At 39.6% G+C, this 21437-nt stretch overlaps 1 protein-coding gene across 7 annotated transcripts in view; it reads left to right on the top strand.

Moving 5' to 3' along the window:
* The window catches only part of LOC122549923 (E3 ubiquitin-protein ligase HECW1-like), a 462631-nt gene that overhangs the window by 219049 nt on the left and 222145 nt on the right, over positions 1 to 21437 (top strand). For all 7 annotated transcript variants that reach the window (XM_043690154.1, XM_043690160.1, XM_043690156.1 and 4 more), the window contains 2 exons: positions 7301 to 7443; positions 17431 to 17531. In XM_043690154.1, coding sequence (XP_043546089.1) covers positions 7301 to 7443; positions 17431 to 17531 — 244 coding nt within the window. The remainder of the gene's footprint in view (positions 1 to 7300; positions 7444 to 17430; positions 17532 to 21437) is intronic.

Below are 21437 nucleotides of genomic sequence, written 5' to 3'. Positions count from 1 at the left end.
TAGATCAAGTGAATCCTTAGAGGAGTATAAAGGCAGTAGGAGTAAATTTAAGAGGGAAATAGATGGAGAGGAATTTGTTAAATGTATACAAGAAAATTTTCTGATTCATTTTTTCTGATGCACCTCCTGGAGAAGCTGCAAAACTTGACTTACTCTTGGGAAATAAGGCAGGATAGGTGACTGAGGTGTCAGTGGGGGAACACTTTGGGGCCAGCGACCATAATTCTAATAGTTTTAAAATAGACACGGAAAAAGATAGACCGGATCTAAAAGTTAAAGTTCTGAATTGGAGAAAGGCCAATTTTGACGTTATTAGGCAAGAACTTTCAAAAGTTGACTGGGGGTAGATGTTTGCAGATAAAGAGATGTCTGGAAAATGGGAAGCCTTAAAAAATGCAATAATGAGAGTCCAGGGACAGTATGCTCCTGTTAGGGTGAAGGGCAAGGTTGGTAGCTGTGGGGAATGCTGGATGACTAGAGAAATTGAGGTTTTGGTCAAGAAAGCATATGTAAGGTATAGACAGGATAGATCAAGTGAATCCTTAGAGGAGTATAAAGGCAGTAGGAGTAAATTTAAGAGGGAAATCAGGAGGGCAAAAATGGGACATGAGATAGCTTTAGCAAAAAGAGTTAAAGAAAATCCAAAGGGATTTTATAAATATATTAGGAACAAAAGGGTAACTAGGGAGAGAATAAGGCCCTTCAAAGATCAACAAGGAAGCCTACAGGAGATGGTGGAGATACTAAACAAGTATTTTGCATCAGAGTTTACAATGGATAATGTGGGGAAATAAATGGTGACGTTTTGAAAAGTGTCCGTATTACAAAGGAGGAGGTGCTGGATGTCTTAAAACGCATAAAGGTGGATAAATCCCCAGGACCTGATTAGATGTACCTTAGAACTCTGTGGGAAACTAGGGAAATGATTGCTGGGTGCTTTGCTGAGATATTTATATCGCCAATAGTGACAGGTGAAGTGCTGGAAGACTGGGAGTTGGCTAACGTAGTGCTACTATTTGAGAAAGGCGATAAGGAAAAGCCAGGGAACTAAAGACCAGTGAGCCTGACACCAGTTGATGGAAGGGCAAGTTGATGGAAGGAATTCTGAGGGAAAGGATTCACATGTATTTGGAACGGGAAGGACTGATTAGGGATAATTGTGTCTCATGAATTTGATTGAGTTTTTTTTGAAGAAGTAGCAAAGAGAATTGATGAGAGCAGAGCCGTGAATATAATCTATATGGATTTCAATAAGGTGTTTGACAAGGTTCTACATGGTAAACAAGGTTAGATCACATAGAATGCAAGGAGAACTAGTCACAGAACTGGCTAAAAGACAGAAGACAGAGGGTAGTGGTGGAGGGTTATTTTTCAAACTAGAGGCCTGTGACCAATGGTATGCCACAAGGATCGGTGCTGAGTCCACTGTTTTTCGTTGTTTTTTAATACATGAATATAGGAGATATAGTTAGTGAGTTTGCAGATGACACCAGAATTGGAGGTATGGTGGAAAGCGAAGAAGGTTACCTCAGAATACAACGGGATCTTGATTAGATAGGTCAATGTGTGAAGGAGTGGCAGATGCTGTGTAATTTAGATAAATGTGAGGTGCTGCATTTTGGAAATGCAAATCAGGGCAGGACTTAGACACATTAATGGTAAGATCCTGGGGAGTGTTGCTGAACGCAGGTTAATAGCTCCTTGAAAGTGGAGTCTCAGGTAGATAGGATAGTGAAGAGACGCTTGATATATTTTCCTTTATTGGTCAGACCATTGATTATAGGAGATGGGAGGTCATGTTGAGGCTGTACAGAACATGTACAGGCCAATATTAGAATACTGCGCACAATTCTGGTTTCCCTGCTATAGGAAGGATGTTGTGAAACTTGAAAGTGTTCAGAAAAGATTTACAAGAATGTTGCCAGAGTTGGAGGGTTTGAGCTATAGGGAGAGGCTGACTAGATTGGGGCTGTTTTCTCTAGAGTTTTGGAAGCTGAGGGGTGACCTTATTGAGGTTTATAATATCATAGGGGACATGGATAAGATAACTAGACAGGTCTTTTCTCCAGGATGGGGAGACAAACACTAAAGAGCATTGGTTTAAGGTGAGGGGGAAAGATTTAAAAGGGATCTAAAGGGCACCTTTTTCACACAGAGGGTGGTGCATGTATGGAATGAGCTACCAGAGGAAGTGGTGGAGGCTGGGTACAATGACAACATTTAAAAGGCACAGGGATGGGTACATGAGTAGGAAGGATTTAGAAGGATATGGGCCAAGTTATGGCAAATGGGACTGGATTTATCTGGGATATCTATTTGGCGTGGATGTGTTGGACCAAAGGGTCTTTACATACTCTCAGTCTCTATGACTCTATGACTGTAAATGGCTGAGGGCTGGAATATGTCCAGCTTGAGTTAATCCTCATCTTCTAAGCAAATAACCAAAAGGCATGATGTCATTTAGTGACTGATTGCCATGAGATATCAACCTACTACAAAAAAAATTGGGAAATTGTGAAGGGAAAAGCACAAAGGGAGGAAGACTGTTTACAGTTTGACATCTTCATCAGCTTGATAGATAATGGAAAAATATGTGAGATTAAAATAATAGTTAATTCTTACTACAAACAGAAGAGACCAAACCATGATTTGCATCTCATTCATTCAACTCATAAGGAATCAGCAAACCTTCTCACCATAGGTTGTCTATTTTGATTATGCATAGTTTTTAAATTATCACTTCACAATAGTCACAATTGTATCTGGCTCCTCAATCCCTTTTGTGTAATCAGTTATCCTGATCATATCTGACAGAACTTTCACTTATCAGATACTTGGGGCAAAGACCGAACATTACTGGATCACCCCAGATTTTTATCCCTGCCACTTCAGGACTACTTGACTTTCAAAATTTGCAGAAGGAAATTCAGAACAATACTAAATATACTGCATTATTGTATGAAAGGTGCTCTTCTGAAGCGCAAAACTGGAGTAGAATGTAGGGAATATAGGTTTGCTGTATAGAGTGTAGGTTGCTGTGTTATATCTGATTTAGAAGCACTTCTTGTAGGAAGACTGCTATCCTGTCGCTAATCTCCCCTCACCTTCATGAACACAAGAAAGAGAAAAGAATAGAAGGTTAGCACAGCATGAAGCATTCGTGCTAGTGTATATATCCAATCCAGCACAAGATAGCTATACTGAATCTTCATTGTCAGTAATCCTGTATTGTGAACAATAAGAAGGCACCATAATAGTGGGATAAAATTGCAGTGGTTGATTAAGTTGTCTGAACATGTAATGTTGAACCTTTCTCCTGATAATCACATATTTCCAGGACTACAGGAACAGAAAACGAACCATTCAGCCCTTCAAAACCTGTTCCACCATTCAATTAGAATGCATTGCAGTTCATATTACTCAGTCTCAGTTCCACATCTTTTGCTATCAGTAGCTGTTTAAAAATCCATTAAACCCTGGTGTCATCCATCTGAATCTTGTTTGAATCATATAATCCCTACAGTGTCTACTTCAAAAGCCTTTATTTCTTTCCTAAGTTAAAAACAGAAACTTCTCAAAACACTTAGCACGTTTGGCAGCATCAATGAAGAGAGTTAATGTAACATTTCAATAAAATCAACCAATTGGTGAGGTTCCCCCTCAACATTGTGAATTTTCACCATCATTAGTTTTGACCAGCATTGAATCAGTGAAATTTGTCAGTGTCTATCCTAAGAAAATAGAGAACATAGGAAAAAGATAAGTATTTGTGACTGTCTCTGTATGCCTTTGGGTCTTCATCTTAAGACCAATTAGATTTCACTATCAAAACTTCTGTTGTTTGTTTAATTTATAACTAGAGTCATAGACTCATAGAGATGTACAGCATAGAAACAAACCTTTCAGTCCAATTCACCCATGCCAACCAGATATCCTAAACAGACATATTACTGAATGATTTCAGAATGAGAGAACTGGCAATATGAAACTGAAAAGTTTATTAATCAACTGATTGCTTTATAAAAAAAAGCATCATTTACTTTTATATAAAGTCATTTGTAGTTTCAGTCTACTTTATGAATGTGTTTTGAACAGATATAGCTTAATTGCTATGTTAAAATACAGTATGGCAATCTAGCAAAGATTTGTTAAGTAGTGTGTACGTCAAGGGACAGAAACAGTCATATGAAATATGATCAGTGGAACAGAAATAATACCGAAGCATTTAGTGAACTAGGTACCCATGTATCATTCAAAAGGTTTAATTGTATCTGCCACTTCAAATTTTATTGGGCCAATTACTATTTTTGAAAGGTTACTCTGCTAATATATTTGGTAATAAGCAAACATTTGACAGTTATGGGTTTTAAAGTAGGTTACAAAGAACTGAAAAAAAAAGACTCAAAGTTTACCTGTTGAATAAGCATTACAGTTAAATGTATTTTTTAAAAATTACTGGCTGGGACAAAAAATAGCCAAAACTTTGTTTCTAATGAGCAAATGATTTCCAACACAAACAGAAATTGCTCAAAAAGTTCAGCAGGTTATGGCAACATCTTTGGACAGAAATCAGAGTTAATGTTTCAGGTTGAGTGACGTTTCCACAGAACAGGAGGACCCTTCCACTGAACAGATCTGAGGAAGGGTCTCTTGATCTGAAATGTTAACTCTGATTTCTCTCCACAGGTGCTGCCAGAGCTGCTGAGCGTTAACAGCAATTTCTGTTTGTTTCTGATTTACAACATCCATAGTTCTTTTGGTTTTTAAATGATTTCCAACTTTGGTTTTTGTGAGGCTTCTTTTATTTTGCCAATATTTCCTCCCTATTATCTGAAGGTAATGAGTCATGTCTCAGTAAGTAGTACTCTGAGTGGTAACCATAACCTGACCAGAAATTGGCAGGAATACAAAATATGTAATTGCAAATCGGCTGCCAATTTTCCAACCTGTTTAGTTTTATTTTGGTAAAATCAGCCAGGAGCTTAAACAGGCTACTGATTTACAATTAGGAGAAAGTGAGGACTGCAGATGCTGGAGATCGGAGCTGAAAATGTGTTGCTGGAAAGGCGCAGCAGGTCATGCAGCATCCAAGGAGCAGGAGAATTGACGTTTCGAATGATTCCTAAAGAAGGGCTCATGCAGCAACACATTTTCAGTACTGATTTGCAATTGTCCACTTTACATTTCTGTCGAAGAATAATTTCACTCTCTATGGGTAGCAAAAAGCTTTACATCTTAACATAAGAAAAATAAGTAGGGGTAGAGCATTTAGTCCATTGAACTTGCTCTGCCAGTCAATAAGGTCATGGCCGATCTAATCTGACCTTTAACTTGTTCTGCCATTCAATGAGGTCATAGCTAATCTGATGTGACCTTAACTCCACTGTTCTGTCTGTCTTCTCTAACCCTTGAGTCTCTTGTTGATCAAATAACTTGATATTGAACACTCTAACCTCCACTTCTCTTTGCAAGGTTTGAGATGATTTGCAGCTCCGCTCCTCTCTGAGGAAAACATGTTCCAGCACTAACAATCCTCTGAGACAAGACGTTCCTCTTTATCTCTTAAATAGAAGATCCCTTTATCTTGAAACTGTGCCCTCTAATCCTAGATTCTCTGATGAGGAGAAACATTCTTCCAACACCTGTCAGGGTGTACTTCTGATTCTTCTGCTGAAATTCCAGTAGACTAACCGAAGGACCACCATAGAATCTCATCACAATAAGGTTAATGGCATTGTTGCATCAAAATGTTTTGTCAAGCTTGGCCCAAATTTACAGAATACTCTTCTGTTGCATTCTGATTGTGGCTGAAGCTGCACAAATAAGAATTCCTCTAAGTCATCATGTGGCACTGATGCTGCAATGATCTCCAAGTGCAACAGGGATATTAAATTATGTTTCCATTCCCATTTCTTGAGTTGGCAAATAATTTCTAACAGCAAACTTTAATACTAACTATAATCTAAAATGTGCTACAATTGTTATTGGAAGCCAAAGTCGACGTAAAATTGATGCTGCACAATAGAATAAAGCTCTAATATCCATCTCACTGAGAATCTCATCCTTTATAAGTCTGAGTTATTTACTCATTGAATTATTGGGTGTTGGAAATATTGTTGTTGAAAATATTTTATCTTTAGATGTTTTAGACATATTCAACTTGCCTAAAAGTGCATTTATGATAGATTATCAAAATAGAATTTATGCTAAAATAATCGTGACACTGACAGTACTTGCCATCATTGAACAGGAAGTAGGACAGTATATTCTGGCAGCTCGAGACACACAATTAAGCATGAAAATCAGGAAATTGCTGTCTGAGTAGCCCTACTTCTTTATCAACACTGCTTCAGCATTACACAGCATTTGCCACTGAAACATATAAAGGGTTTGAAATAAGTGCAAATTTCTTAATAATGGGGAAAAGCAGCTGCTAGGAATGGAATAAAAGGAAGTAAATCCTGCAGTCAGATCTCACTATAGCGTGGGATGTGCTACTCCATATACCCAAAGATCTATAGGTCAAGAATTAGCTTTGCTGGTCAGATAGAAGACCTTCAGCAGAAACTTGCGACTCTGAATTCCTGTCATCCTTCAATTGAGGACAGTCAATGATTTTTCAGTAGTGGTTATATCTAATCTTAAATTGTTGACTGTGTTGTTGTTTTCCATTTGCAACACCATTTTCTACCCATTAAGAGTTTGTACTCAGCATCGTGAACACGAACATCCATGATGAAAGGATTAAAGCTTGATAGGAATATTGTTGTCTGCTAAGATGCCTTTAAGGATTATGGAAACATTTTATGAATAATAAGTCTATGTTGTCTTTCCTTATCATGCATCTACAAAACATTGTAAGTCTGAATTCCAAACTGAAAAGATTCCAGATATTTGCACTCCAGTATGGATGCTGCAGCGCAATCTTACCCTGGAGATCGGTCTCACTAATATTCAGAGCTGACTGATCTACAGACATGTACATTGTAAATAATTCACAAATTTCCTTTAAATTACTTGAAGCTTTTCCACATCATTATGATAGTGCTGTGAAACTATCATAAGAAGTGCCAAGCAATGATTGATGCATTTATGATATTCTGTCACAATCTAAAAGAAAGACAAAAAGCAGACTTAACTGTAGTTGGGATCCATTTAGAATGAAGTCATCATTAGGAAGTAGATAATGTAAGTTATTTATAGGGTGCACATTGCAACTTTAGGCTGGCTAATTGTTAAATTTTGTAGGTACCAATCAGTTTGTGTGATAATGTTTCTCTCTTCTCTTGCTGTTTTGCAGCAGCACAGTTTTGTTTCTCTCCCTACGGATGTTCTTGAAATTGAGGTCAAGGACAAGTTTGCAAAGAGTCGTCCCATAATAAAGCGTTTTCTAGGAAAGCTTTCGATGCCAGTACAACGATTATTAGAAAGACATGCAATAGGGTAAGTTTTTAGTATCTCTGTGAAAATATAACTATTTATATTTCCTATCTAGAAGAATATATTTAATATTACATGGAATAAAAGTCTCAATTTAATAACTGGTAAAGATGATTCAAAATGAGTTACTTTGTCAAATATTCAATTTTTAAAAAAATATGTAGTAAAGCCAGGAAATCAAAAGTGAATCTTGAATATGCAACAAGTAAGACAAAATGTGAAAAAAAAGGAGTAGTCTTGAGTTTAATTTAACCATGCTTTTGTGTTTAAGATGTTGGGGTACCACAAATATATTTTGATGATTTTTAGTTTTACTTTGTTTGGGATTTGCTTCACCTCCTGGTCAGAATATATGCTCTTTGGCTTTGGCAAAATATATACAAATGCTGTGTTTTTAAAAGTCCTAATGTTGGTGAGAAAAGCTCCTACCTTGTTTTAATTTTAATTTTAATTTGGATGTGGATGATTTTGACAAAGCAGCACTCATTGCTCATTCCCAGTTGCTATGAGGACATTAGATACCAAATGCTGGACTGAAGATAAATATCAGTCGCGCTATGGAAGGGTGACAGTCTACTTACTCTGAAGAGTACGAATGGACTCGTTGAGTTATTGTAAGAATCAAGTAGTTTTCATCATCATTTTTCTGGTCTAGCCCAATAACTACAATTTTATTTTACATTTTGGCAACATGTGATTTCAACTCAACCTCTAGATCAATGATCTAGTGTAACCATTGAGCTACTGTGCTGTGCAATGCTAAGTTTCTTAAGCTGCAGGTTTATCAAAATCTTAACTTTCAGAATTTAATGGTCTCCTCCTAGCCATCTTTCTTCTACATAAGTGAAAATGTCAACTTGTGTTGTAATTTGAGTAAAAAATTGGCAGAGAGTGGCAGGAAAGGACAAAAGTATCAAGTTGATGTAACATTAGAGACAAAGTGAAATCAAAGAAAATAGAAAAAACTTTTAAAGCTAAAGGCTTGTATTAGAATATGTGAAGCATTCATGTATCAAAGATTAGCTAGATAGAAATAAGTGAGCTTGATATAGTAGCCATTATGAATGGCTAGTTTCAGGGTGAGCAAGGTTGGGAACTAGATATTCTAGCATACTTGATGTTTAGATGAGATAAGCCAAATTGGCAAAGAAGAGTGGTTATCTTTGACAAATGAGAAAGGTGAGCATCTAAAGTCATTAAAGCCACTTAAATGAAAAAATATTTATAGTTCTCTTTTGTGATTCTCAGTCAACTTTTCAAAATGTTTTCAAAATACCAAAGGAGTTAATGAAATCAGATGCTGTGGGTTGTTTGACATATTAGCTGCCAGCCGTTGGGCTGATGATGCTTTTCAGGTTTTTAACATGATGTTCCTTTCAGTCACAATGTGGGCAACCAGCCTGCAGCAAGCTGGGAACCCACACAAAATGTTAGAAAGCTAATGAAAGACTGCTAATACATTTAAAGTTGGAGCTGCAGCATAATGGAAATAGAGCACCATTACACAATGCAGCGAAATAAGGCAATCCAGCAGCAGATCAGGACACTAAGGAAATGATGGCACTGGCAGGTATTCAATAGCTTTGGCTTCTGTCACACACACACACACACAGTTCTCATTGTTCAACTGAAGCATGAGAGCTTTCTGTTTGCATGTATTCTGGGGTACAGTAGCCACTGGACTACAAAACACTTAATTTGGGCATACAGTACTGTTGGACCTCTTGAGGTTGTAAAAGATCCTATTTAAATGGAATACCTTTTTTCCTTTCTTTGTACTGATTTAAATATAAGGGTTGAGATCTGTTCATTTAGAAAATGCCATCATTCCAACAGTAGTGGTCCTAGTGCACTATGCAGAACAACTGGATTCACATTTTGCTTTTCTGACAATTTAAGATACATTAGATCAACTGCCAGGAGCAATTATTACTGTGCAATGTATTTAGATGATTTGTATTTCAGTGTATAAAGATTAGAATGTTTCCAGTATATTCAAAGGTCAGTATTTCAGCATTACCTTTTTCTTGTTTGTATGTAGCAGTCTTTAAGCAATGTTTAATTCTTTATCAAGATTTCAGTCTGCTTATAAGATGAGTGGTGAAATTTCATGATTATTCATTTCTATTATGGTCCCAGACTCACCTATCGCAGTATAGCTTGTCACACTGAACTTAAAAAGGTTTGCCAATTTACAGCAAAACATTAAATAAGGACATAAAAAGTGGGGACAGGAGTAGGCCATTTGGCTCATCATGCTTGCTGTGCAATTCAGTAAGAGCAATGACTAATCTACTACCTCAATTTCACATTCCTGCATTATTCCAGTATCCTTCAATTTCTTTAATATCCAGAAGTCTATTGATTTCCCATTTTGAATAGACTTAACAATTTAGCATGCGTGGTTTTCAGGAATAGAGAGTGCCAACATTAATACAGTTTGAATGAAGGAATTTCTCCTCATCTCAGTTCAAAATGGCTCACAGACAATGAGTTCCAGATTCCCACCACCATCTGGATGAAAAGGTTTTACCTCACATCCCCTCTGAACCTCCTGTCCCTTACCTTAAATCTATGTCTCATTGATCTCTACACCTCAAGGAACAGTTCCCCTTGGGTAATTCTTTCATCTCGAGAATCAGTCCAGTCAACCTTCAAATCTCATTTTACCCCACCTCCTTTTCACTGAGTCAGGCAGATGCAAACCTTGAAACAACTGCATCCCTGCATTCTCTTGTCAAGGATAAGAGTTGGTGTGGCTCAAATAAATCCTCTCCCTAAGCTTCAACAGGAACGTTGATTATGAAATCCTACTGTGGTAGTATTTGAATGTTAACTTATATCAAATAACTAGAAAGAATAAAAAGGAGACCATTGATAAGCAACACATTTTCAGCTCTGATCTCCAGCATCTGCAGTCCTCACTTTCTCCTCATTGATAAGTATTCACAATCTAGTTGTTATGAAAATGAACAATAATTAAAAAAGCCAAAAGAAATTCCCCATCACTTGTCCTGCATTATAGAAGTATCACCTTAGTTTTACAACATGAAATATCATTTGATATTATTCAAATCAACTGGCATTAAAATATGTTATTGACAGTCTAGATTTTATTGTAACTTTTAGCAGAATATTGAGGGGGCCAATACTGGAAAAGGATAGGGTTGAGGGGCAGTGCCTGCTGAATGGCACTTCATGCTCTTGCTGGTGACCCTAATGCCCTCCTCCCTGATGACCCTCACTCAATAACTTCCCCCATTGTATTCTTTCAGCTGTGGTGCAGGAATCCAACACCGATCCTTGGCTGTGGGTGGGTGTACTACCAGCAGCCACCACCACTTTGCTGAGGGCACTAGTGTTCAATAGAACAGATAATTGATTGGCCAACAGCTTCAGGGAAGCAGAATGTCTATAGCTGAAGTCCTTGCCCCTTTCCCACTGCCCTGTTAAATGCCTAACTGTTACTTAATGTGGTGGACCTTCTCTAAAAGGAACAGTACAGGAGCTCTTGCAGATATCCCCATTATCTCTATTAGCTATGCCCAGACTGTTTTACTTTGGTCATTGTTTGTGGACGAGTCTAAGAAATTAGTGAGTTTTGAGAAGATTTGTAGCTCAGGTTGAGGTTCTGGATGTAGGTTTGCTCGCTGAGCTGGAAGGTTCATTTTCGTGATTTAAAAAATATTTTTCACACCAGTTGAACACGTTTTATTCATTCATGGGATGTGATGTTGTTTTGTTGCCCATCATTATTTGTCCTGGTGAAGGTGGTGGTGTGTTGCTTTTTTGAACTGCTGCAGACTATGTGCTGTAGGTACACTTACAATGCTGTCAGGGAGGGAAGCACAGGACTTTGACCCAGTGATGCTGAAAGAATCATGATATATTTTTGAGTCAGGATGTTAAGTATTTTGGAGGGAAACTTGAAGATGGTGGTGTTCCCATGTATCTGTTGCCCTTGTTCTTCTAGATATAGAAGTGGTTATGGGTTTAGAAAGTGCTGAATTTCTGCAGTACGGTACATCTTATAGATAGTTCACATTACTGCTAAAGAATGTCAGTGGTGGAGAGAGTGAGTGTTTGTGGATGTGGTGCCAATCAAGTGGGCTACTTTGTGATGTCAAGCTTCTTACCACATAAAAGGGGAATGTGCTGAGGAGAATATCCATATGTATGCCTGTTACAGAATTGGCTATCGGTTAGGCAAATTGTTTTCAAACTTATTGGGCACAAGGCTAAATCCAGTATCCCATCTACCTTGAAGGTGGCAACATGTAGTATAATCCTGTGAGTGCTATCACTATGAGAAAGAAAGCACATTCGTTTGGCTAAAAAAGAAATGATAAACTATTATATATTATTATTTTTAATTATTGATATATTATATATTATTATAAATTATTATTATTTTCTTTCTCTTGTTGACAAGTAATGAATATAGAAGTTTATTTAAAATGTAGTATTTTTGCACATGTGCTCCACGGCAGGATGAAAACTTGTTTAATTTTTCTGTGATATTTTGGAATGTCTTTCTCAGTTGAGAGTGATTTAAGAGAAAATCAAGCCATCATCAGGTACTACAGGGCTTAGAATAGAGTGTTATTGGTTAATCCTTAGCTAAAAGACTTCATGTAGTGACAAACCATCTAATACCCTCAGCTCATTGTAAGAAAAACATTCCCTTCTGTCATGAAAATAATGTTGTGCAATTGTTTGAGAGCTTCAATCAGACCATGTTCACTCTTCACGTTTCCTGCAGCAAATTAGGAGTGGAACGGTGTAGAAGTTGAATGCAGCCATCTAGTGGTTAGAAATGGAATATTATATCAGCACCAAATACTCAGAAGAGACAAATAATTGTAAAATCATGAACACAATTGTTGACAGACAATAGTGAGCAAACTACACTTCCCACTTGAACACTGCGCACATCAACAATTATGAAAGCTGTCTCACAACAGTTTCAATAAAAAAGGGCATTCTCAAAGGATTTCATGACCAATTCATTCTTTCTGAAATGAAGTTATCTGTGGTTCTGAAGGAAACATAGCAGACATTTTGTAAAATAAGCAAAATTCCATCCTAATCAATTTAGTAAACATTCACTAAACCTTTTTTTTATTGATATTGGTTCAGGGCTTAATGTTGGCTGGAATCTTTTCCATTCATCAAACAAGCAAACTAGCTCTTGATTTAGCATCCCATTTAAACGATGGCACCTTGTCATAGCAGCACTTGATCAGTTTTACATTGCATGTTTTTCAGATTGTATGGAGGGGTCTTAGACTGGGAGAGATAAAGGCTAAAATCCCTCAACCTGTGACTAATTGGCAACTCTTTCACATGTCAGTAACTGATCAAAGCACTATGCTCAAGAAATCTATGCTTCCAAAATTCTGTTTCTGGGAGATCCTGTGAGAGTGAGCAAAATGATTGGAAATCAGAAATTATCCTGTAGAGAACTAAGCTGCCAAAATCTTAAGTTATAGCATCAAAAATGGTTTGACAATTGAGAAGGAACTAAAGTGACCTTATCAAAATATTGAATGAATGAAGCTAGTGGTAGACAGAGAGAAAAATCAGTAAAAAAAGTCAATAAAACCTGAAAATGAACACTCTAGATATCATGGAACATAGAACAGAACTGCACGGGAACAGGCCCTTCAGCCTCCCAAGCCTGTACCGACCATGATGCAATTCTAAACGCATCCCATCTGCTTGCACATTGTCGATATCCCTCTATTCCCTACTTATTCATAGATTTGTATAAATGCCGCTTAAATGTTGCTAATGTGTCAATTTCTACTACACTCCCTGGCAGCACAATCCAGCACCAACCACCCTCTGTTTAAAAAAAAGCTTTCCTTGTACATCTCCTTTAAACTTACTCCCTCACACTTAAAACCAATGCTCCCTTGTATTTGACATTTCCAAGCTGGAAAAAAGACTCTGACTATTCACCTTATCCATTGCCTCTCATAATTTTATATACTTGTATCAATTTGTCCCTCAGCCTCCATTGCTCTAGTGAAAATCAGCCAGGTTTGTCCAACCTCTCCTTATAGCTAATACACTGTAATCAAGGCGACATACTGATACCAGCATCTTCAGTCCTCACTTTCTCCTCGAAGATTTTAACCTACTGCGAATCCTCTTACAAGGATGCCTTCCTTGAAGAAGCTCTCTTCCTCCCTCTCCTGAAGAAGGGCTTGTGCCCGAAACGTCGATTCTCCTGCTCCTTGGATGCTGCCTGACCTGCTGTGCTTTTCCAGCAATACATTTTCAGCTCTGATCTCCAGCATCTGCAGTCCTCACTTTCTCCTCGACATCCTGATAAACCTCTTTTGCACTCTCTCCAAAGTCTCTACATCCTTCCCATAGTGTGGCAACTATAACAACACACATTGCTCCAAATGTGGCCTAACTGAAGTTTTATACAGATGCAATATGACTTGCCAACGTTTATACTCAAATGTCTCAACTGATGAAAGCATGCCATATGTTTTTCTTAGTACTTTATCCACTTGCCACTTTCAGGGAAAAATGGACTCCAAGGTCCCTCTGTATGTTAATGTTCCCAGAGTCCTGACATTTACTGTATACTTTCTTTTTTCATTTGACCTCCCAAAATTCATCACCTCACACTTGTCCAGATTCAACTCTGTCTGCTATTACTCCACTCAACTTTCTACTTGATCTATATCCTGCTACATCCTTTCATAGCCTTCCTCACTATTCACAACTCCACCAGTTTCTGAGTCATCTGCAAACTTACTAATCAGACCACCTGCACTTTCATCCAAATCACTTTTACATATTACAAACATCAGAGGTCCCAGCACTGATCCTTGTCAAACACCACTTGTCACAGACCTCCAGTCAGAAAAACACCCTCCCACAACTACACTCTGTCTCATATGACCAATCAACTTTGTATCAAACTTTCCAAGTCACTGTGGATACCATGTGACTTCTTCTGGACCAGCCTACCATGAGAGACCTTATCGAATACTTTAGTAGAGTCCATGTTGACAACATTGACTGCCCTTATCTCAACAATCATTTTTGTCACTTCCTCAAAAAACTCAAGCAGATTTGTGAAATAAGACTTGCCCTGGACAAGGCCATAGCCTGGATATCCATTTTAAAGTGTACAAGATGAGAGTCATTTTATGGTTTCCATTTCAGGCAATTGAAAAAAACAAAAATGTGGAAGCATCAGCCTTAACCTGATATGACTGAATAAAACAAACTGCCCAATGTTAGGGCTTGGGTTTTCATCCTGGAGACCAAAGCAGGAGTCAGGGAAATTCCTGGCTTCACTGGCTAACTTCTGGAGAAAATGCTCCTGCAGTCCAGATTTGTATTGCTGGGAAGTGGGTGTGGGTTGCAGTCAGAGTAACCACTCTGGAAGAGAGGTTGGAGGCAGTCATGGGGGTTGCTGGCTGTGGACGTCATTTGTTCAAAATGCCTGTGTTGTATCATAGAACTTCATTCTGAGCCTTTGAGCCTTCATCTCTCACACTCCCTTCCCATGAAGTCTTCATGGTCTCCACACAACCTATGGCTCTCATGCTGCTCATCCCAGAAGGCAATGAAGGTAAAACTTGAGAACCAGACATACAGGTCTGACTTGTCTTGCATTCTTCAAAATGGAGCTCCTGTACGATCAGAGTGTTAATTTCCAAGTATTGTTATTTTTATTTCTGTATTTTCTCTCTGGCTTGCCAAGTCATGGCCATGGGTTTTACAAGTATTTCTGAAGGAGCAGCACAAACAGAATAACTACATGAAGAACTTTTTCCTGATTAAAACTGAAGATGTCACTGTAGGGTTATAACTGTTCCCATGGCTCAACTGGAAGCAAAATACTTATGTCAGCAGGATCCTGAAGAAGGATCACTGGACTTAAAACATTTCTCTCCATAGATGTTGCCAGGCCTGCTGAGTGTGAGAAAATGAGGACTGCAGATGCTGGAGATCAGAGTCAAAAGTGTGGTGCTGGAAAAGCACAGCAGGTCAGGCAGCATCGGAGGAGCAGGAGAGCCGACGTTTCGGGCAAAAGCCCTTCATCATGACCTGCTGAGTGTCTCCAGCAACTTCTGTTTTTGTTTTAGATCCTCCACATCAGCAGTTCATAGTTTATTGTACTTACTTGAGCTGTGCCAAAGCATGCAGTCCATGTATGCATTATTCTGAGATAAATTGAGTTATCAACAGAAATTGAGAAGGTAATGAGCAAGTAGACAAGGAAGATCCGCTAAATGTGATCTATTCAGATTTCCAGAAGGCCTTTGATATGATGCACACAGAACTTGCCAACTTTTATACTCAATAAGATAAATAAGAGCGTATTGTTTTACGGGCAAGGTACTGGTATGGATAGAGGATTGGCTGACTGGCAGAAGCCAGAGAGTGGGGATAAAAGGGTCTTTTTCAGGATGGTAGCTGGTGGCTAGTGGAGTTCCACAGGGGTTAGTGTTGGGACCACAACTTTTTATGTTCTACACTAATGATCTGGACAAAGGAACTGAGGGCATTGTTGCTAAGTTTTAGATGGCACAAAGGTAGGTGGAGGGACAGGTAATGCTGAGGAAGCGGGAAGGCTGCAGAAGAATTTGGGCAGGCCAGGGCATTGGGCAAGAAGTAGAAGATGGGATAGAATATGAGAAAGTCTGAGCTTAAGCACTTTGGTAGGGAGAATACTGGCATGGACTATTTTCTAAATGGGAAAATCTGAAGGACAAAGCAACTTAGGAGTCCTACATCAGGATTCTCTTAAGGTTAACATGCAGGTTAGTTAGCAGTTAGGAGGCCAAATACATTGTTAGCATTCATTTCAAGAGGGTGAGGCTGCATTTAGATTATTGTAAACAGTTTTGGTTCTCATATCTAAGGAAGGATGTGCTGGCATTGGAGGGGTCCACAAGAGTTCTCCCAGGGATGAAGGACTTATCATATGAGGAAAGGATGAGGACTCTGGGTCTGTACTCAGTGGTATTTAGAAGGATGAAGGGGGATCTTGCTGAAACTTGCAGAAAACTGAGCATCCTAGATAGAGTGGACATGGAGAAGATGTTTTCCCTATTAAGAGACACTATTACCTGAGCTCACAGCTTCGGAGTGAAGGGGCTACCCTTTAGAACTGCGGTGAGGAGAATTTCTTCAGCTATAGGGAGATGAGTCTATGGATGTCATTGCCACAGAAGGCTGCGGATGCCAAGCTGTTTTTGTGTTTAAGACAGAGATAGTTGGGTTTTTGATTAGTAAGGGGGTCAAGGGTTACGGGGAGAAGGCAGGCAATTGGTTTGAAAAATATATCAGCCATGATTGAATGGAAGAGCAGACTGGATGGGCTGAATGGCCTAATTTGCCTTAACTTATGACCTAACCATAAAACCTTAACATTCAGCACACTAGGAACCAACTGTTGAATTTTCCCATTTTCATTACAGTGATATCTGTGAAAGTGCAGAGAAAATGGCTGATTGTCTTTTCCTGCCAGTTTCAATGGCAAGAAACCTTCTGAGTGAAAACTGTAGTCCATCTGCTTAACTAACTGGGCTAACAAGTTATTTGATAGCTGTGGATCCAAAGAGAACTTTGTCCATTGTTTATTTTAGTGCTGGCCATCAAGGTCCTTCCAAACATTTACCAAGCAAAAAGATTACATTCCAAGTGAATGTGCTGAGTTTCCCCGCTGCATGCTTTGAGCATCGTAAATCTTTGATCAATTAACTAGAACACAGAACACGGAACACAGTACAGCACAGGAATAAGTCTTTCAGCCCACCATGTCTGTGCTGATGTTGCCATTCTAAACTAATCCCATCTGCCTGTACATGGTTTGTATCCTTCCACTCTCTGCCTATTCATCTGATGTATAAATGCCTCTTAAATGTTGCTTTCATGATTGTCATTAAATTCCAAAATCTTACTTTATTATCCATGTGAAAGTGTTCTATAACCTAATTTGTTATCTTTCAGGGACAGGGTGGTGAGCTATACATTAGGACGAAGGCTGCCAACAGACCATGTGAGTGGCCAGCTGCAGTTCCGATTTGAGATAACCTCTTCAATCCATCAAGGTTAGTGTTTGATTATTGACAATTGAACCAAAATCTAAAAGATGGGAGAAAATAATTTAGGGCGGCACGGTGGCACAGTGGTTAGCACTGCTGCCTCACAGCGCCAGGGACCTGTGTTCAATTCCTGCCTCGGGTGACTATCTGTGTGGAGTTTGTACATTCTCCCCCTGTCTGCGTGGGTTTCCCCCGGGTGCTTTGGTTTCCTCCCACAGTCCAAAGATGTGCAGGTTAGGTGAATTGGCCATGCTAAAGTGCCCGTAGTGTTAGGTGTAGAGGAATGGGTCTGGGTGGGTTGCTCTTCGGAGAGTCGGTGTGGACTTGTTGGGCCGAAGGGCCTGTTTCCACACTGTAAGTAATCTTAATTCAATTCAGCATTAGTTATGAAAGCAGAAAAAATTTTGTTGACGTATTTGGAAAAGCGAAGAATTGGGAATATTATTGATACATTGCTGCTTCATATGCCCATCACTTTATCTTTCGTTCTTGAAACTGATTGCATTAATCTGCAGTGTGTGTTTTCAGGGATCAAGAATCAGCTAAGATCAGTGAAATGGGTAGAATCCATGATCGAGATGATAATACAAAGTGGTGGAACAAACATTAATGGTCTAGTCCTATTCTGTACTTTATTTCTGCTTCTTACTTTCACAAAATAGAAAACTAAATCCAGTATCTGCTAACTGCTACTAAATGTTTCTAACTGTCTTTAAAATGTTCCACACAACAGCTTGTTACTAAGTGAACTAGTAACAGCAAGTGACAAAGATTAGCATTTAGCTGTTTCTCAGAGTTCATGACCTAATGATTGAAGTATTGATTTCCAACGTTATAGGACCAGATGGAGAAATAACAAATGTTCATGGATTTCTATGGTTCCTGTTCTGAACTGTGTGGGCAATATTCTTTGCCGAGCGAAAATGGTCAGTGATCTCAAAGATATGTGTCTGAGTAAATGATTTTTGTGGATTAGGAAGTACTTATGCAGAAGCCTTTGTCATGATAGAGACATAACTATAGTTAAGTTAGTTATAGTTAAAATATAGTACGTTCAGTTTAAAGAGTTGGAAAGAGGTTGCTGGGAAAGAATTCCATATGTTGAAATGAGCTGGGACATCCAAACACATTGAACGAAGGAATAAACATATCCAGTGGAATATGAAGTGATTAGCTCCGTGCCCAATTCATGATACCTTTTTCCAAAAAACGTGACAATAAATTCAATTCAATTCAATTCAGTTCAATTCAATTCAAAAGATCTGCAGGTGCAGTTCAAACAGAAATTGTTTGAAAAACTCAGTAGCTGTGTCAGCATTTGTGAAGAGAAATTGAGTTAATATTTTGGGTCCAGTGACCCTTCTTCAGAACTGGTTATCTCTGAAACTCCTTAACTCACAAAACATTATTCCATATTTTTCAACAGTCTCTTTGGGAATTTAGAATAGTGGGAATGGAGGTTATGGCAGTTGAATATTCCTCCTGCAGAATGGAGGTTATGGCAGTTGAATATTCCTCCTGCAGAATGTGAGAGGTAAGGGTCACCACTAGTGTCCCTGCCGACTACATCTGTGGGAAGTGCATCCAACTCCAGCTCCACGAAAACCATGTTACGGAACTGGAGCTGGAGCTGGATGAACTTCGGATCATTCGGGAGGCAGAAGGGGTTATTGAGAGGAGTTACAGGGTGGTAGTCACTCCTCAGGTACAAGAAAAAGGCAGGTGGGTTACAGTCAGGGGACAGAAAGGGAACCGACAGGCGGTGCAGGGATCCCCTGTGGCCATTCCCCTCAACAATAAGTATACCGTTTTGGATACTGTTGGGGGGGGGGGACTTACCAGGGGAAAGCAATGGGGCACAGGGCTCTGGCACAGAGTCTGTCCCTGCTGCTCAGAAGGGAAGGGGGAAGAGGAGCAGAGCAGTAGTCATTGGGGACTCCATAGTTAGGGGAACAGATAGGATGATGTGGGATGAGAGAGACTCACGGTTGGTGTTGCCTCCCAGGTGCCAGGGTTCATGATGTCTCTTATCATGTTTTTGGGAACCTAAGGGGGAGAGGGATCAGCCCCACGTCGTGGTCCACATAGGCACCAACGACATAGGTAGGAAGAGAGATGGGGATTTAAGGCAGAAATTCAGGGAGCCAAGATGGAAGCTTAGAGCTAGGATGAACAGAGTTGTTGTCTCTGGTTTGTTGCTCATGCCACATGCTAGTGAGGCGAGGAATAGGGAGAGAGAGGAGTTGAACACGTGGCTACAGGGATGGTGCAGGAGGGAGGGTTTTGAATTCTTGGATAATTAGGGCTCTTTCTGGGGTAGCTGGGACCTCTACAAGCAGGATGGTCTTCATCTGAACCAGAGGGGTACCAATATCCTCTGGGGGGGGGATTTCACTAAGACTATTGGGGTGGGTTTAAACTAATCCAGCAGGGGATGGGGACCAAAATTGTAGTTCGTGTATAGAAAAGGTTGAGAGTAGGGAGGTCCGAAATCAAGTTTCAGGGACGCAAGATAGCACCGGCAAGCAAGAAGTTGGTTTGAACTGTAAGATGGTAAAAGAGGGGGAGGTGTGGCATTGTTGGTCAAGGACAGTTGCAGAAAGGATGTTTGGGGACTCGTCAACTGAGGTAGTATGGGCTGAAATTAGAAACAGGAAAGGAGAGGTCACCCTGTTGGGAGTTTTCTATAGGCCTCCGAATAGTTCCAGAGATGTAGAGGAAAGGATAGCAAAGATGATTCTTGATAGCAGTGAGAGAGACAGGGTAGTTGTCATGGGGGACTTCCACTTTCCTAATATTGACTGGGAACACTATAGATGGGTCAGTTTTTGTCCAGTGTGTGCAGGAGGGCTTCCTGACACAGTATGTAGACAGGCCAACAAGGGGCGAAGCCACATTAGATTTGGTACTGGGTAATGAGCCTGGCCAGGTGTTAGACTTGCAAGTAGGTGAGCACTTTGGTGATAGTGATCACAATTCTGTTATGTTTATTTTAGTGATAGAAAGGGATAGGTGTATACCACTGGGCAAGAGTTACAGCTGGGGGAAAGGCAATTACGATGCGATTAGGCAAGATTTAGGAAGCATAGGATGGTGAAGGAAACTGCAGGGGATGGGCACATTGGAAATGTGGAGCTTATTCAAGGAAAGGCTCCTGTGTGTCCTCGATAAGTATGTACCAGTCAGGCAGGGAGGAAGTTGTAGAGCGTGGGAGCCGTGGTTTACGAGGGAAGTGGAACCTCTGGTCAAGAGGAAGAAGAAGGTTTATGTTGGGGTGAGATGTGAAGGCTCCGTTAGGGCGCTTGAGGGTTACAAGGTAGCCAGGAAAGACCTAAAGAGAGAGCTCAGAAAAGCCAGGAGGAGACATGAGAAGTTGTTGGCGGATAGCATCAGGGTAAACCCTAAGGCTTTCTATAGGTATTTAAGGAATAAAAGAATGACGAGAGTAAGATTAGGGCCAATCAAAGATAGTAGTGGGAAGTTGTGTGTCGAGTCAGAGTAGATAGGGGAAGCACTAAATGAATATTTTTTGACAGTATTCACTCTAGAAAACGACAATGTTGTCAAGGAGAATACTGAGATACAGGCTTAGGTGAGATTGAGGTTCACAGGGAAGAGGTATTAGAAATCCTGCACAGTGTGAAAATGGATAAGTCCCCTGGGCCGAATGGGATTTATCCTAGGATCCTCTGGGAAGCCATGTAAGGGATAGCAAATGTGGTTCCCCTGTTCAAGAAGGGGAGTAGAGACAACCCTGGTAATTATAGACCAGTGAGCCTTACTTCAGTTGTTGGTAAAGTGTTGGAAAAGGTTATAAGAAATAGGATTTATAATCATCTCGAAAAGAATAATTTGATTAGGGATAGTCAGCACGGTTTTGTGAAGGATAGGTCATGCCTCACAAACCTTATT

Source organism: Chiloscyllium plagiosum, chromosome 5 (genome assembly GCF_004010195.1).
Source record: "Chiloscyllium plagiosum isolate BGI_BamShark_2017 chromosome 5, ASM401019v2, whole genome shotgun sequence".
Lineage (NCBI taxonomy): Eukaryota > Metazoa > Chordata > Chondrichthyes > Orectolobiformes > Hemiscylliidae > Chiloscyllium > Chiloscyllium plagiosum.
The sequence above is the reverse complement of the archived record's forward strand: the minus strand, read 5'-3'. Positions and strand labels throughout refer to the sequence as shown.